Below are 16,327 nucleotides of genomic sequence, written 5' to 3'. Positions count from 1 at the left end.
AGCTGGAGCAAGTTTGCTCAGCTGATCGAGCATGGTTTGCCGTAGTGAGTGATTTTCTGAGTTCGGAACTAATGCAGGGGTCTCCATCAGGTCGATCGCAAGCCACCTGTAGCTCACAGCCCACCTATGAGTAGGTCGCCAAACAATTACCGAAAGTAGGCCTGTATGCAATGTTCCATCGCAAAATGTCATAAACAAATATCACAAGTATTCGACACCACAAGCTCCCAGCTACTATCCTAGCTACTAAAATATAAAACATAATTTGGGAAAAAATCTCATATTTTATAGGGCCCCCCTTAGAATTGTTTATGAACCATTATTTTACCAAGTATATTGACAGAACACACACTGCACAAATGACACCATCTGAAGTCGGACAATGGGAACCCCAAATAAAGGCATTGCTGTTGCTCTATGATGAAGAACAGTCGCTTAGTTATTCTTAAGGTCGACTAGGCCCACAGATGAAGGGGATAGTTGTGTATCTTTGAACTTGACATTTCAAAGAGACGATAAAGCTCCTTAAATATAAAATCCTCCCCTTCCTCTCCCCTGATATTAGACACTGTTAAAAGATCACGAGTGAATCAAATTGGTGTGTTGGTGTGCATACTGATTATCTGGTGCAATTGCTTGTGCTGAAGTGATTCAAATACCAGCTTCAGTGCACACCTAAAAAGGAGCCCTTTCCCTCTTGAGAATTTTGGGATAGTGGCCCAAAGCTATTACGTCCAATAATTCAATCTTGTTGCTATCTCTCTGATTCGGAATGCAGAAGACACATTTCAGTTGAATGTATTCAGTTGTACAACTGACTATGTATCCCCCTTTCCCTTTAGAGCAGGACTTGCAGAACGAGAATTGGATCCTGACTTTTTCTCAGTTACCCATTCTTCCCATCATCACAATGATTGACAAAATCACACACTGTTAATTACACAGATAGCCTTTGGGTGCTTGTTGAGGATATGTTGAGTTAGATAAAAGCACTTCCCTCCAAATACATTGTGCTTTGCCTCCCCAAAGGCAATATAGTGTAATCCTTCAAAAGTCTAACTCTTCAAACCAAAGACAGGCCACTTTAAAAGGCACTAGCTGTAAGTGTAAATCTGAAGAATAATAGGACCCGTACACTCAAACCAGGCTTCCTTTTCTTGCCACAGGGAACATAGACATTATGGTTTACACCTTTAAACTGAGAGACTGATTAGTTCATGAGTTCAGTAGTATTGAATAGTGTTAATAAAGACTATCCCTTATCCTATGACAGCATAATGACATATGCAAACAGACCAGCAGCTATGTATTGTCTACAAAACAGTAGGCTACATAAATTTGCTCTTAAATCCAAGTTATAATAATAATAATACATTTAATTTGTAAAGCTTTTCTCACATCCAAGATGCAATTTAAAACATAAATAATAATAAAAACAATCCAAAACACAGAACATAGAACACAGACAACAATCACAAGTGTCGTCAGATCCGGAGGACATGAGACCAGAATTAGGACAGAGAATCTGCAGCGCTAATAGTGTCTGGAAGTACGTTCCATGGTGCGGCTATTATGGATTAAGCAAAAGGCATATCCAGTTAAAAGCACCATAGCACCTGCTGTTGACATCCCAGTGGGGGACATTAATCAAGCCGGTTTCCGTGACCCAAACTTCTGCAGAGAAACCTCTGAACAGATCCCTCTGAATGAGGGGGAAAGGAAGTGCAGGATTTATTATGGGCACAGGTGTGGCTGGTGTGGGAGAGAGAAATAACAACTTGAGAGAGAGAGAACAGTGTCAGTTAGTGTGTGGTCCATTGCCTCTCCTCTACTTTCTCACCGTTGTTCCCCCTCTGCCCACCTCCACCACCTCCTCCACCACTTTCCATTAAATCACTTGACAAATGGCCAGGCGACAGGTGTCAATAGGAGAGTTCTCTGTCCCCAGCTGCGCCTGTCTTTAGCTTGGGAGTCTGAGAGATGTTCCCATTGTTGCAGCTGCCCATGTCAATGTGAACCCCACCTCTCTATCTATCCCAGGACTACCTCGTCCTCTCTCCCTGCGCAGCGTGACATGGGCCACCCAGCGGACTGGAGCGGCAGCCATAATAGTAGCATCGTTCTAGGTATTGGCATGGCGCTTAGTCAATACAACATAGTCTGGAGCTGTTGATATTATTTCCGCCACAGTGGATTTAGTTCCAGTCACAAGTTTAGATGTACAAAAGATATGAAAAGGAAAGCGCTTAACATTTTTATATGAAAGTCTGTGACTTGGAGTTATGAAAACAGTCTATGTCATTGAGCTTCACATTGTCTGACTGGTAGTGGATTAATTTGAGGTAAAGGAGGCTGTATTTTTGCTCCTGGAGTTGAGACTCTGTTTCAAGGGGGAACATGGGCAATTTCTTGTGAAAACAGAAGTGGTTGTAGGACTTCCAAGTCCTGTCGTTTAGTACTAGGCTGTTTGAGGCTGCTGTAAACAGTGCTTAGGGCGGAATGGGAGCAAAGAGTGCAATACACTGAGGGGTACGAGGAGAAAACCAACAGTTGTTTTTTAACTTTCACCTTTGGCACTTGCTGGTGGGGAGAGAGGCTTGGGATTGGTAGGCTGCTGAAACAGCTCCAGGCAGCAGAATTCACACAAACCTTTCCAGTGCCAAACCAAAATTTTAAATACTGAATTCTCCTGTCGAGCTTGACCTACTATTTCAGTCCAAATCAAGCCATTCAAAGCCCACACAGGCCCTGTCTCCCAAAACATTGTTTGGTGGTTTGGGGCTGTATACCTCTAAAACTGCCAATCTTAATTTAAACACGGAAAGAACTCACCTACTCACTGCGTGTTCATAATCCTCAAGACCAGGCTTATCCAAAGCCCCATTAAAGAATTCCTGTAAAAGACAAGATTAGAATTCAGACTAGCCCAGGCTCTCATTAGCTGACAGCCGGGAGTTTGAGAATGGGGGGGGTTTGGGGGTACTAGTCCCCCCCACCCCCTCATTAACGCTATGGTGCACCTGTGATCAATCTGCTATTCTCTTTGAGGTCATTAAACCCTTGTGGCGGGGGTTCATAAAACTGGAGATATGCTGCTGGTTGATCCTCGTTTCGGGTGTGTCTCTGACCGGGTGACAGCGTCCTGACGTCTGATCGATAGGATAAAAGGACGGGTGTATGCAGATTGGTCTTTGTTGTGTGACTGGTAGAAGCAGGCTGAGAGTTCTACCAGCACAAGAGGGATTGGTTGGTTGATGTAGCAGCACACACACAGGCCGACAGCAGCCCACATCCAGAGGATGGGAATGTTGGAGACATGCCAGAGAGGCTGGAGTCAGATTATTGGCGAGGTCGTACTGGAAACCATAGCGCTCTTTATATCTGGTTCATTTGATGGTTTTCAGTGTATTTCATGCTGAAAATAACATAGAATACTTTGTCCAAAGTAAAGATAAAAGCCACCGAAGGCCAGTGGGTTTGATTCCTCAGCTCCTCCACCCTTTCCTCTCTCCTCTAGGACCTTTCTGAGAGTATCTATTACATTGGTAACCACAGGCCTGTGCACAGAGACAATTAGATCTTTTGTCAGGTTCCTGTGAGGCTGCTGTCATGAGAGCTGACGTGAAGCAGGGATTCTATTTATAGGGTTGTAATAACGTCACATGCAAACGTCTGATATGCGTTGTATATTTGCCACGGGCCACCTGACCTTTCTGCTTTAATGTCAGTCAAGCTTGTCTGTCACTCCAAGTGATTTTAATTCTAGATAGAATATGAATCGCCTTAATCAGTTTAGGGTTGTCTACCTGGAAACGCATGTTAATGTCACTCTTGACTTCCGTACATTTTCCAGACCCTTTTTGGATCATTATGATTTAAGGCTAGATTTATGTGGAAATACATACATTTATGTGGAAATACATAAAATTGAGAGAAGCCAAAAGGACCAAGAAAACCAAGCTGTAAAATAAAGTTAATTAATAGATCAATGAGAAAGAGAGTTCCAAATAGGCCTGGGCGGTATCCAGATTGTCATACCTTCATACCTACCTTGTGCCATCCTGGGATATTTGGTAATACTGGCACTGGACACAGGGGGTGCTATTTTCAATCAAGTACATGTAAAATGTCATAGTGAATGCTAGCTAAATTCTAAGAAACACATGCAAACATTTTATACAGTCTCTGAAATAAACTATGTGCAGGACAGACAGACATCCCAGCTAATAAAGTTTTTTATTTATTTTTTTTATTTCACCTTTATTTAACCAGGTAGGCCAGTTGAGAACAAGTTCTCATTTTACAACTGCGACCTGGCCAAGATAAAGCAAAGCAGTGCGACACAAACAACAGCACAGAGTTAAACATTACACAAGTTAAAAAAGAAACAACATAATGTTACTTACAGTGTGCTGCACAGACAAAACAAATATTAGACAGCAAGGGCCGTCTGAGTGTGGTGTCAGGAAAACAACCTCTCACTCAATGTCATCAAAACAAAGGAGATGATCGTGGAAACAGCGTCGGCAGGACAGGACACTAGAGGAGAAGGTGAAAAGTTTTAAGTTCCTCGGCGTACACATCACAAACAGCGTTGTGAATAAGGCGCAACAGCACCTCTTCAACCTCAGGAGGCTGAAGAAATTTGTCTTGTCACATAAAACACTCACAAACTTTTACAGATGCACAATCGGGAGCATCTTGTTGGGTTGTATCACCGCCTGGCCCACAACTGTAAGGCTCTCCAGAGAGTAGTGCGGTCTGCCCAAAGCATTACTGGGGGCAAACTACCTGTCCTCCGGGACACCTACACTACCCAATGTCACAGGAAGGCCAAAAAGATCATCAAGGACAAAAACCACCCAAGCCACTGCCTGTTCACCCCGCTATCATCCAGAAGGCGAGGTCAGTACAGGTGCATCAAAGCTGGGACCAAGAGACTGAAAACAGCTTCTATCTGAAGGCCATCAGACTGTTAAACAGCCATCACTAACATTGAGTGGCTGCTGCCAACATACTGACTCAAATCTCTGGCCAGTTTAATAAATGTAATAAATGGATTTAATCAAGGTATAACTAGTCACTTTAAATAACGCCATTTTAATAATGTCTACATATCCTACTTTATGTAGACATTCTGTACCATCTACTGCATCTTGCCTATGCTGCATGGCCATCGCTCATCCAGATATTTATATGTACATATTCTTATTCATCCCTTTACATTTGTGTGTATAAGGTAGTTGTTGTGAATTTGTTAGATTACTTGTTAGATATTACTGCACTGTCAGAACTAGAAGCGCAAGCATTTCGCTACACTGGATTAACATCTGCTAACCATGTGTATGTGACCAATAACGTTTGATTTGATTTGACATGTTTGATGTGGACCATTACTTCTGTCACGCCTGCTCCCGCTTTTCCCCCCTGGAGCTAGAGGGAGCACCTGCCTTCTGGCCCTGGCTCAGACCCGCCCTCCTGGGGAGATTTGTGCCAGAGTGTAGTTCACAAAGCCAGGTCAAGGGGGTTTGATTTCTCCAGTCTAGGGGTATGTGCTTTCACTGTGTGTGTGTGTGTGTGTGTGTGTGTGTGTGTGTGTGTGTGTGTGTGTGTGTGTGTGTGTGTGTGGTGTGTGTAACAGCACACTGAGAGAACAGAGCTGAGGCTCAGGGTCACTTTGATCTCAGGTGGGTGCTGTGTGGACTCCCCCGGGTGTTTCAGTGGGACCAGGGGGTGCTGTTTAAAGTTCTGAGGGGGCCATCACTGCCTAACTGTCACCCCGGGTTACGTGCCAGCCCCACAAACTGACCCCTTTGACTTCCTGAGGTGGCTTAGAACCACCAGGTATGCCATTTTCAAAGCACACTACCTAGAACACATGGTGTTTGAAGAACAACAGAAGGCATCACCATTTCCTGGATAGGCTTTGGTGACTCTAAAGATGTGAAGGTTAGATCAGTGTGTTGTAATTAAGAGGATCACACGTCAATAAGAATCAATAGAAAGCTACAGACGTCATAGTAACCGTCTGGGAATGAGAAAGCCTCAGCATAACAGCTCCTCTTTGGAAAGTGTGTCGCTGAGCTATATGGGGAGTTGGTGCAGGCAGTGCCCCTAACCAGAAGAAGGCTGAGAGTCAGAGGCAGGGAAAATCACCATGGGGCCCCAGGCACATAAACGTTATACCTCCACTTACGTTAGTCGCCCCATATTACCACAATTTCACATGATATCAAATCCAATTTTATTGGTCACATACACATGGTTAGCAGATGTTAATGCGAGTGTAGCGAAATGCTTGTGCTTCTAGTTCCGACAGTGCAGTAATATCTAACAAATAATCTAACAATTCCCCAACAACTACCTAAAACTCACAAATCTAAAGGGGTGAATTAGAATATGTACATATAAGTATATGGATGAGCGATGGCCGAGCGGCATAGGCAAGGTGCAGTACATGGTATAAAATACAGTATATACAGTGGGGCAAAAAAGTATTTAGTCAGCCACCAATTGTGCAAGTTCTCCCACTTAAAAAGATGAGAGAGGCCTGTAATTTTCATCATAGGTACACTTCAACTATGACAGACAAATCCAGAAAATCACATTGTAGGATTTTTATGAATTTATTTGCAAATTATGATGGAAAATAGGTATTTGGTCACCTACAAACAAGCAAGATTTCTGGCTCTCACAGACCTGTAACTTCTTCTTTAAGAGGCTCCTCTGTCCTCCACTCGTTATCTGTATTAAGGCACCTGTTTGAACTTGTTATCAGTATAAAAGACACCTGTCCACAACATCAAACAGTCACACTCCAAACTCCACTATGGCCAAGACCAAAGAGCTGTCAAAGGACACCAGAAACAAAATTGTAGACCTGCACCAGGCTGGGAAGACTGAATCTGCAATAGGTAAGCAGCTTGGTTTGAAGAAATCAACTGTGGGAGCAATTATTAGGAAATGGAAGACATACAAGACCACTGATAATCTCCCTCGATCTGGGGCTCCACGCAAGATCTCACCCCGTGGGGTCAAAATGATCACAAGAATGGTGAGCAAAAATCCCAGAACCACACGGGGGGACCTAGTGAATGACCTGCAGAGAGCTGGGACCAAAGTAACATACCTACACACTATGCCGCCAGGGACTCAAATCCTGCAGTGCCAGACGTGTCCCCCTGCTTAAGCCAATACATGTCCAGGCCCGTCTGAAGTTTGCTAGAGAGCATTTGGATGATCCAGAAGAAGATTGGGAGAATGCCATATGGTCAGATGAAACCAAAATATAACTTTTTGGTAAATACTCAACTCGTCGTGTTTGGAGGACAAAGAATGCTGAGTTGCATCCAAAGAACACCATAATTACTGTGAAGCATGGGGGTGGAAACCTCATGCTTTGGGGCTGTTTTTCTGCAAAGGGACCAGGACGACTGATCTGTGTAAAGGAAAGAATGAATGGGGCCATGTATCGTGAGATTTTGAGTGAAAACCTCCTTTCATCAGCAAGGGCATTGAAGATGAAACGTGGCTGGGTCTTTCAGCATGACAATGATCCCAAACACACCGCCGGGCAACAAAGGAGTGGCTTCGTAAGAAGCATTTCAAGGTCCTGGAGTGGCCTAGCCAGTTTCCAGATCTCAACCCCATAGAAAATCTTTGGAGGGAGTTGAAAGTCCGTGTTGCCCAGCAATAGCCCCAAAACATCACTGCTCTAGAAGAGATCTGCATGGAGGAATGGGCCAAAATACCAGCAACATTGTGTGAAAACCTTGTGAAGACTTACTTAAAACATTTGACCTCTGTCATTGCCAACAAAGGGTATATAACAAAGTATTGAGAAACTTTTGTTATTGACCAAATACTTATTTTCCACCATAATTTGCAAATAAATTAATTAAAAATCCTACAATGTGATTTTCTGGATTTTTTTTCTTCTCATTTTGTCTGTCATAGTTGATGAAAATTACAGGCCTCTCTCATCTTTTTAAGTGGGAGAACTTGCACAATTGGTGACTGACTAAATACTTTTTTGCCCCACTGTACATGTGATTTGAGTAATGTAAGATATGTAAACATTATTAATGTGGCGTTATTTAAAGTGGCATTGTTTAAAGTGACTTGTGATCCATTTATTAAAGTGGCCAGTGATTGGGTCTCAATGTAGGCAGCAGCCTCTCTGAGTTAGTGACTGCTGTTTTGCAGTCTGATGGCCTTGAGATAGAAGCTGTTTTTCAGTCTCTTGATCCCAGCTTTGATGCACCTGTACTGACCTCGCCTTCTGGATGGTAGCAGTGTGAACAGGCACTGGTTATCTGCCACAACATACATATTGCACTATTTCATGCCTGGCTAGACATGGAGGGATTAGGCTATATCTCCCATTTAAATGGCTTTAATTTCTATTGCCACAGGTGATTTGTGTGTGTTGTCGTCAACGGTTGGCAGAGGCAGGGTGGGTCTGTTACCGTGGATAAGGAGGATGACGAGGAACAGCTGGAGCTTTAATGGAGCTCAGATGGGTCTGCAACCCAAGCTGATCCGCTTTGTCAGTGAGGGAGGTGAGGGGAGGTGCACAGAAGCTAATGTTGAGACTACCGTGATTAGCTTCTAATGCTATTGTCTGCGTATTAGGTGTATAATGACCGACTATATGCAAGACCCCCCTCAAACAATCCATGCGGCACTTCCCATTGTCTCAGTGCTATTGTCTGCAATGCCTCTGACTGTTAACAATGCAGCTTGGATTCAATGGGCAATGTTCCCTAAGAACGGGACAAATTGTAAATCTCCTTGGTACACCCCCCTCCATTGCCTCTGTGACAGCCCAGCAGTTTCGGGCCTCATTGCCTCATTACAGGCCCTGTCAACACGTCCAAATATCCAGTGGCGGTTTCCAGCCAGCAGACTGTGGTAACCATGGACAACACTCTGACTGAGTAGTCCACAGGTGAGGTATGCTGCTGTTGTATCTGTAAGTCTACATAGATAAGGTAGCCCATGTTGACTTTGGAGTTAAATCCCCCGATTAGTAGATTTTCTGTCCGCATGCTAATCGGATTAGCCCAAAAATGACGAGGCCCAAAGAGATGGAAACTTTGCCCCCTTCTCTCTACTCCTGTTCCCTCATGAGCTAAACCACCACAGCTCAGGAGATAAACAGCAAACAACCTTAGTGGTACGTGACAAATTCCCTGTAACCTCTGAGTTTGAGGTAGACAAACATTCTGGAGAGAGGCAGAGAGGCTAAGGTCTTACCAGGTGTGGGAACAATGGCGTGTGCGTCTTAGAGCTGACTGAATACAGCCTGGGGCCTCATGGCTCGGAGCGAGGGAAGGAGAGAGAGAGAAACCAGATGAGAGACTGGGAGACTGGGAGAATTGACACAAATAAGCCCCAACAATCAGGGCCACAATGAGCAGGCTGGTTGCTTGGCGCTGTGGACATGATAAAGGAGGGGAAAAGCAGGCGGGCAAGCAGGCTGACAGTGGGGGTGGGAAAGCTCAATAGGACCAGCGGGATGTGACTGTGAGTTTAATAAGGGCTCTGTATGTGTGCGTGTGTGTGTGTGTGTGTGTCTGCGTGTCTGCATGCATGCATTTGTGTCTGATTAATAATGACAGATCTGAATATAGTAGTTTGAAAATACTTCCAGAAAGTGCAAATGGTAATGGCTTATTGGCTTGGACGGACACACACACAGACAGACTCAGACACATCCCCCCCCCCTCCGCACTTCCTAACCTCCTGCTAAATGTATGCCAATATTAGAGACACATATTTCCCTCAGATTACACAGACCCACAAAGAATTCGAAAAACAAATCCAATTTCGATAAACTCATATCTTTTGGGTGAAATATCACAGTGTGCCATCACAGCAGCAAGATGTGTTACCTCAAGAAAAGGGCAACCAATGAAGAACAACCATTGTACAACCCATATTTATGTTGATGTATTTATTTGTGTATTTATTTATTTTCACATTGTTACAACACTGTCTATAGCCATAATATGACATTTTAAATGTCTCTATTCCTTTAGAATATTTGTGAGTGTAATGTTTACTGTTCATTTTGTTTCTCATTTTCTTCTGTTCATTGTTTTTTAAACTTTTGTTTATAATCTATTTCACTTGCTTTGACAATGTAAAATATATTTTCCATGCCAATAAATCCCTGAATTGAATTGAAAAGCTGACTCTGTGTACCAATTGCACCCCCTTACCACTACCAATGTCTGCTCTCCCCTTCCCCTCCACCCAGTCAGGGCTCCTTCTGCCAACATGGAGGAAACCCATTAATACTCCCCGGCTCCCTACCAGCACCAGTCCCCGCCTCCCACATGCTTCCGATTAAGAAGGAAGCCTCTCTCAATTCTCTCTACTTCTCTCCATGCTGAAGTGAAGATGGAGGCTAGAGAAGAGGGTTTGGGGTGAGATAGAGAAGGGGGGGTGCGGTTGAGATAGGGGTAGACAGCGAAAGGGGGGGTTGAAATGGAGTGAGAGAAAAAGAAGAAGACGAGGGGGTGTAGATAGGAGGGGGTACATGGTGGCCCCAGTGGACTAGAATCAGGCTAGATAGATGGATGGGGTGGGACGAGGGGAGAAAAACAGACTGTCTTTGAGCCAGAAAGAGGGGGATGTGCGGGGTAGAGAGGGAGAGGAGAACAGAGTGGGGGTCATAGCTTACAAGTCAGTGTGGCGGATTGCTGTGGCACAAAGGGTGGTTCAAGTTTCAAGTTTATGTTTATTTTTTGTATGTACAGGATACACATGGTATGCACAGTCCAACGAAATGCTTACTTGCAGGTTCCCTTTCGATATTGCGACAAAAATAAGAAATATTAAAAGATAGGAATTAAAATAAAAAAGTAAATGAGCTCAGTAGAATAGAAAAAAAAGTAGCTTTAGTATAAATACAGGAAGGCACTCAACAATTTACCATACAATATTTACATGTGTGTCGGTGAAGGGGGACTGAAGAGCAAGTATCTCTCCACCATGAATGAGAGGCTTAATTTGAGGCATGTCTCCTTTTCTCTGGCTCAGACAGGGTATTACTATAGATAGAGATCTGTGTGGGGGCTACCTACTGGAGATTACAAGAAGAATGTGGTAACAAAACAACACGTACTGTAAGACTGTCTCAGAGAGTGTCTGTGTGGCTCAGCTCCAATGTAGTGGGAAGAGGCTTGAGAACAACGTTGCCAGATCATTTTGGAAAAGTGACCTTCAGACCAGACATGAGTGTGAAACATGATTATAACCCAATTCAATTAATATTGCATATTTGATTGTTACCTAAAATGACAAAACCCTGCAGTAGCAAACTATATAACTTTCAATTATTTGGTTATGGGTATCTGTGTGACCCTAAAGTCTAGACAGATCTGCCAAGAATAGTGCTAGATTCTACATCCTATTAAAAAAACGTTTTTATAATGCTGTTATACATCAAACAGGCTATATCTTGTGTCTGGTGGTTCTCATGACAATGCTGAGTGGGCCAGTTTTAGGATAGTTTGTTGGCTCGGTCACGGGTTAACAGGGAACACTGCAGTAATTCTTCAGTCTGTGTGTAAAACAAGCCTTTTCTCTGTGCTGGCGGCTGGCGGGTGACACGCTGAAGAGCTGGACACTGCCCAGTGCTCCTGGAGGGACCAGGGTGGGCCCTGCTTCACACATTCCACACATTGTAACATCTCCCCTCTGCCAGCCAGCCACAGTGTCTAGTTCTCACACCGGTTAGAGCGGCCAAAACACAGGTCCCACTGATCCATAGATGATCCATCAGTTTGCAATAGAGTGAACATGCTGGCTTTCACACTGTGCCTGTGTGTCATTATAGTACTGGCACAATAGCGGTAATGAATTAAAGATTGTCTTTTGAAAACCTAAAAATGTGAAGCCTATTTTTGGCCTGCCTTGCATGTTGTTGTGGTCCTTGGTGTGACAAGACACTGATGGTGGTGTTGTGTTTGTTCTTTGCAGCCTGGGCCAAGGTGGACATGACCATGGAGGAGAGTGTGGAGGTGTACCTGGGTGACATAGCAGACATCCCCTGCCAGTATGTCTTCAGTGAGCAGGCCAGAGCAGTCATGATCCAGTGGTTTGTGGTGAGTACTTCTGGCCCATTGTTGAGACCATTTTCCTCACTCCCTCCTGACTCACCCAGCCACACTCACTCACTCACTCACTCAGATGTGTGTATATAAGTAAGTGAGTGGAGCTGGAGCGGAGCGTGCCCAATTTGACTGGAGCGCAGAGCGAGATTCCCAAAGGTTGGAGTGTCGGACTCCTCGCTGCTTGAATTTTGCTCCAGTAGCGCTCACTTCAAGAGCTCAGGGAATGCCTCTATGACTCTACTGTCATAGAGTTCACTAAATATTTTCATAAAGAAACTGATCGAACTCACAGGTGCTAAATCAAGGTGACTTACAAAGATGAGAACCAAGAGCAAGAGATGGATTGTGATGATGTAGTGTCCACAACTAAAGAATCATTGTGGAATCTGAAAAGACACATATCCCGAAAGTATGAGGGTGTACTTACTACATGCACATGCTAAAAGAAAGGAACAATGTGTGTAGATAACTAACTGTTTCATTGTAGCAAAGGATTCATAAATAAAAAAGTAGATCTTTTAAACTTTTCATTAATTTCTGTTCTATTATCTATACAATAGGCCATAATAGACTTTGGCCCAATAGGCCTGGTATATTCCAATGTTCAAGGAGCTTTCCATTTTGATCGGGTTATTTTGCCTAAAAATCTTTATGCTTACCTATATATACACTACCGTTCAAAAGTTTGAGGTAACTTAGAAATGTCATTGTTTTTTGAAAAAAAAGCAAAAAATGTTGTCTGTCGAAATAACATAAAATATATCAGAAATACGGTGTTGTTAATGTTGTAAATTACTATTGTAGCTGAAAACGTCAGATTTTTTATGGAATATCTACATAGGCATACAGAGACCCATTATCAGCAACCATCACTCCTGTGTTCCAATGGCACGTTGTGTTATCTAATCCAAGTTTATCATTTTGAAAGGCGAATTGAACATTGGAAAACCCTTTTGCAGTTATGTCAGCACAGCTGAAAACTGTTGCTGATTAACGAATCAATAAAACTGGCCTTAGACCAGTTGAGTATCTGGAGCATCAGCAATTGTGGGTTCGATTACAGGCTCAAAATGGCCAGAAACAAAGATCTTTCTTCTGAAACTCGTCAGTCTATTCTTGTTCTGAGAAATGAAGGCTATTCCATGCGAGAAATTGCCAAGAAACTGAAGATCTCGTACAACGCTGTGTACTACTCCCTTCACAGAACAGCGCAAACTGGCTTTAACCAAAATTGAAAGAGGATATATATACTGGGAGGCCCCGGTGCACAACTGAGCAAGAGGACAAGTACATTAGAGTGTCTAGTTTGAGAAACAGACGCCTCACAAGTCCTCAACTGGCAGCTTCATTAAATAGTACCCACATAACACCAGTCTCAACGTCAACAGTGAAGAGGTGACTCCGGAATGCTGGCCTTCTAGGCAGAGTTCCTCTGTCCAGTGTCTGTGTTATTTTGCCCATGTTAATCTTTTATTTTCATTGGCCAGTCTGAGATATGGCTTAGGCTCCCTGTCTGGCTCCTGACCTATTTAGAGTGTTTATATGCTGTTTAATATGACATGTAGCCTATTTAAAATGATGTGCGCTTCTTACATTCACCTTTTCATGTTTATTCAAATACTTTTCATTCAAATCCATATGGTTTGGTTTCAATACTTCAAAACCAAATTGTAGGTCCAGGTAGTATGTTGGTTAAATTGTGCTTTTAATGAATGGAGCGAATTTGGAGCGGCGGTTTGCTTTCCTGTGAGTGCACAACAGTTTTAGGCAGAGCAGTTGGAAAGGACATGGAGCGCCGCGAGCACCGCTCCATGAGCGATGAAAGGGATTTCCAACTGGTCCACTCCGCTCACATGCTCTGACACACATACACACACCAATTTATTTCTACGTACAGTACACTGTATTTTTCACATTCAACCTAGTTCATCTTCTGGCACTTTCCTTCCCTACAGAGGAATCCCGGTAGCAGTAGCCGGGAGCGGATCTACTACGGTGACAACACACAGCAGATAGTGGATGATGGTACAGAATTCACGGGCCGTATCACAGTGTCCGACATTGGGGACCAGGAGGGCGTGCTGCTTACCATCCAGGACGTCCAGCTGACTGATGAGAGGGAGTTCTTTTGCCAAGTCAACGGCATGGCTGCAGGCAACGGAGAAGGCAAGACCCACCTCAGGGTGTTTGGTAAGACATTGCACTCTGCATCAGTCTCTTCCTAGCCTGATGGTCCAGATCTGTTTGTGCTTGATCCAACTTCTCTCTCCTTGTTATCCAAATGATTGAGAATTTGGGTATAGCACAGTATGGGCACATACCCTGCCCATTACCAGGTGTTTCAGTGGTTATTGATAAAATGCGACTATACATTGATAATGTTATTTTTTCCAGATCCTCCAGAGGCCTCAGTAATTGAAGGTGTCCATGCTGGAATCTCTGTGACTAATGAGCTGCCATCAAGGGTAGGCACTAGGCAGTCCACTTGAGTACATCTCACTTTATCTCTCAGTCCATGAAAGCAACATTGAACATTATAAAACTTTTTAAGGTATCTTTTTCCCTCAATACAGATTGCATCGTGTGAGGCAAGGAACAGCTTCCCCAAACCCAACATCACCTGGTACCGTGACAGCAGCCCACTTACCCCCACACATGGCCGTGAGTAGCAAGAATACCAATGGACTATCTCACCAACGGACTATTTGAGAAAAACTAGTCAAGCAATTTTCTTGTTTTGACTTCATGTGGTGATACTCACAACAGTCACTGAAATACATGTTGTCGTTACATGAAGAAGTGTTTCCGGGTGTCATCTATCTACCAGCCTGTGATAGAAGCTAAATCAGTGTTTTTCTCACCCCTCCCAGAGATCAATGTGGTAACACTGGTGACCCGTGAGTCCAGTGGCTTCTACACGGTCCAGAGTGAGCTGCAGTACAAAGTGGCCAAGGAGGACAAGGACGCCCTGTTCTCTTGTGAGGTCAGCTACTACGTTCCAGAAGGTGTGAGGACAGCCAAGTCCAAGGTCATCAACATCACTGTGCACTGTAAGAAACCTACCAACTGTCATATACCCCAGACATGCTATCGCTAACCACACAACTTATGCTAACTCAGCATGCTAATACTTTTAGCATTATTGAGTTCAATTGAATGTATTGCTAACTAGAGCTAATGCTTCCTCGTTGTGATAAAGGCGCTCTCCAGTTGTTTTTATGAATTTCCCTACCATAAAACTAGTAGGGTGTTTGCTGGTGTTTCTCTCTACAACACCCAAATTAAAGCCTATGCAATGATATCAGCCTATCTAAAACAAGTCAACAGCTTCTAGGTTGTCAAAATAGTAAACCAACTAATCTAATCCAAACCCACCATCTTTGGCACTCTTTCAATTTTTGCCCACAATGTTTTCTCAATGTGTCTAGTGTTGTTTGAACCAATTTAGCATACCATGACAGTGATGACAAAACACAAACTTTGCTTTTGTCAGTGCTGAGTAAATGACTGGCTTGTAAAGCGGCGTAGCCTGGTGACTTCACCAGGCGTTGAATAGTCCCGTTGATGTATGGTTTTTGTCCCGCAGTCCCCACGACCATCATCGAGTTGTGGAAGGAATCTCCCCAGGGCCTGGTCAAAGAGGGGGACACTGTGGAGCTTCGTTGCCAAGGCGATGGCAACCCCCCGCCGCCCTTCACTTTCAACCGAGAACAAGTAAGAATGGCCCGCTTTTCTGCGTCTGCCTATTGAGTCCAGAGAACCATAAAACGAGGGGGAAAAAATGACACGCAGGAGACATCTGGAGAATGTTTTTGATATTCAGACTCAGGCCTCGGAGTAGAAGTGTAGGCCTTGTGAACGGGACCGCATAATGTTTGACCCTGTGGCTCTGGGGGAGATCTTTGTACCCCGTCGGGCAAGGTCTGTGACTGACTGGAGATCAAAATCCTCAGGATGGAATAGTTCTCATTCCCATGTCTCACACACAATACCTACAGTATGTTCAACTGACCACAATAACACATTTAAGGTTTCTCCTGTTGGGTCTTAAGACTGGGATGTGGATAGAAGCATGATTTGGTCATTCAGAGCAGGGGTTCCCTAACCTAATGTAGCAGGCGTAAAATAAATGCCTGAGCGTGACACCCCACATTCTGGTCCTGACGAGAGGAAAAATCTGTCGGGTGAGGTTCAACCAATCC

General features: G+C 43.8%; 1 protein-coding gene across 3 annotated transcripts in view; it reads left to right on the top strand.

The window, feature by feature from the left end:
• Positions 1–16,327, top strand: part of mcama (melanoma cell adhesion molecule a) — a 70,045-nt gene that overhangs the window by 36,486 nt on the left and 17,232 nt on the right. For all 3 annotated transcript variants that reach the window (XR_016485055.1, XM_021623679.3, XM_021623680.3), the window contains exons 2-7: positions 11,992–12,116; positions 14,081–14,315; positions 14,520–14,590; positions 14,699–14,786; positions 14,996–15,175; positions 15,712–15,839. Coding sequence is in view for 2 of the 3 variants with exons in the window: in XM_021623679.3 (XP_021479354.1) it covers positions 11,992–12,116; positions 14,081–14,315; positions 14,520–14,590; positions 14,699–14,786; positions 14,996–15,175; positions 15,712–15,839 (827 nt within the window). In the remaining variant the exon portion in view is untranslated. The remainder of the gene's footprint in view (positions 1–11,991; positions 12,117–14,080; positions 14,316–14,519; positions 14,591–14,698; positions 14,787–14,995; positions 15,176–15,711; positions 15,840–16,327) is intronic.

Source organism: Oncorhynchus mykiss, chromosome 12, assembly GCF_057628025.1.
Source record: "Oncorhynchus mykiss isolate SJ-2025 chromosome 12, ASM5762802v1, whole genome shotgun sequence".
In the NCBI taxonomy this organism is placed as follows: Eukaryota; Metazoa; Chordata; class Actinopteri; order Salmoniformes; family Salmonidae; genus Oncorhynchus; species Oncorhynchus mykiss.
This window is presented reverse-complemented; position numbering and strand designations above follow the sequence as displayed.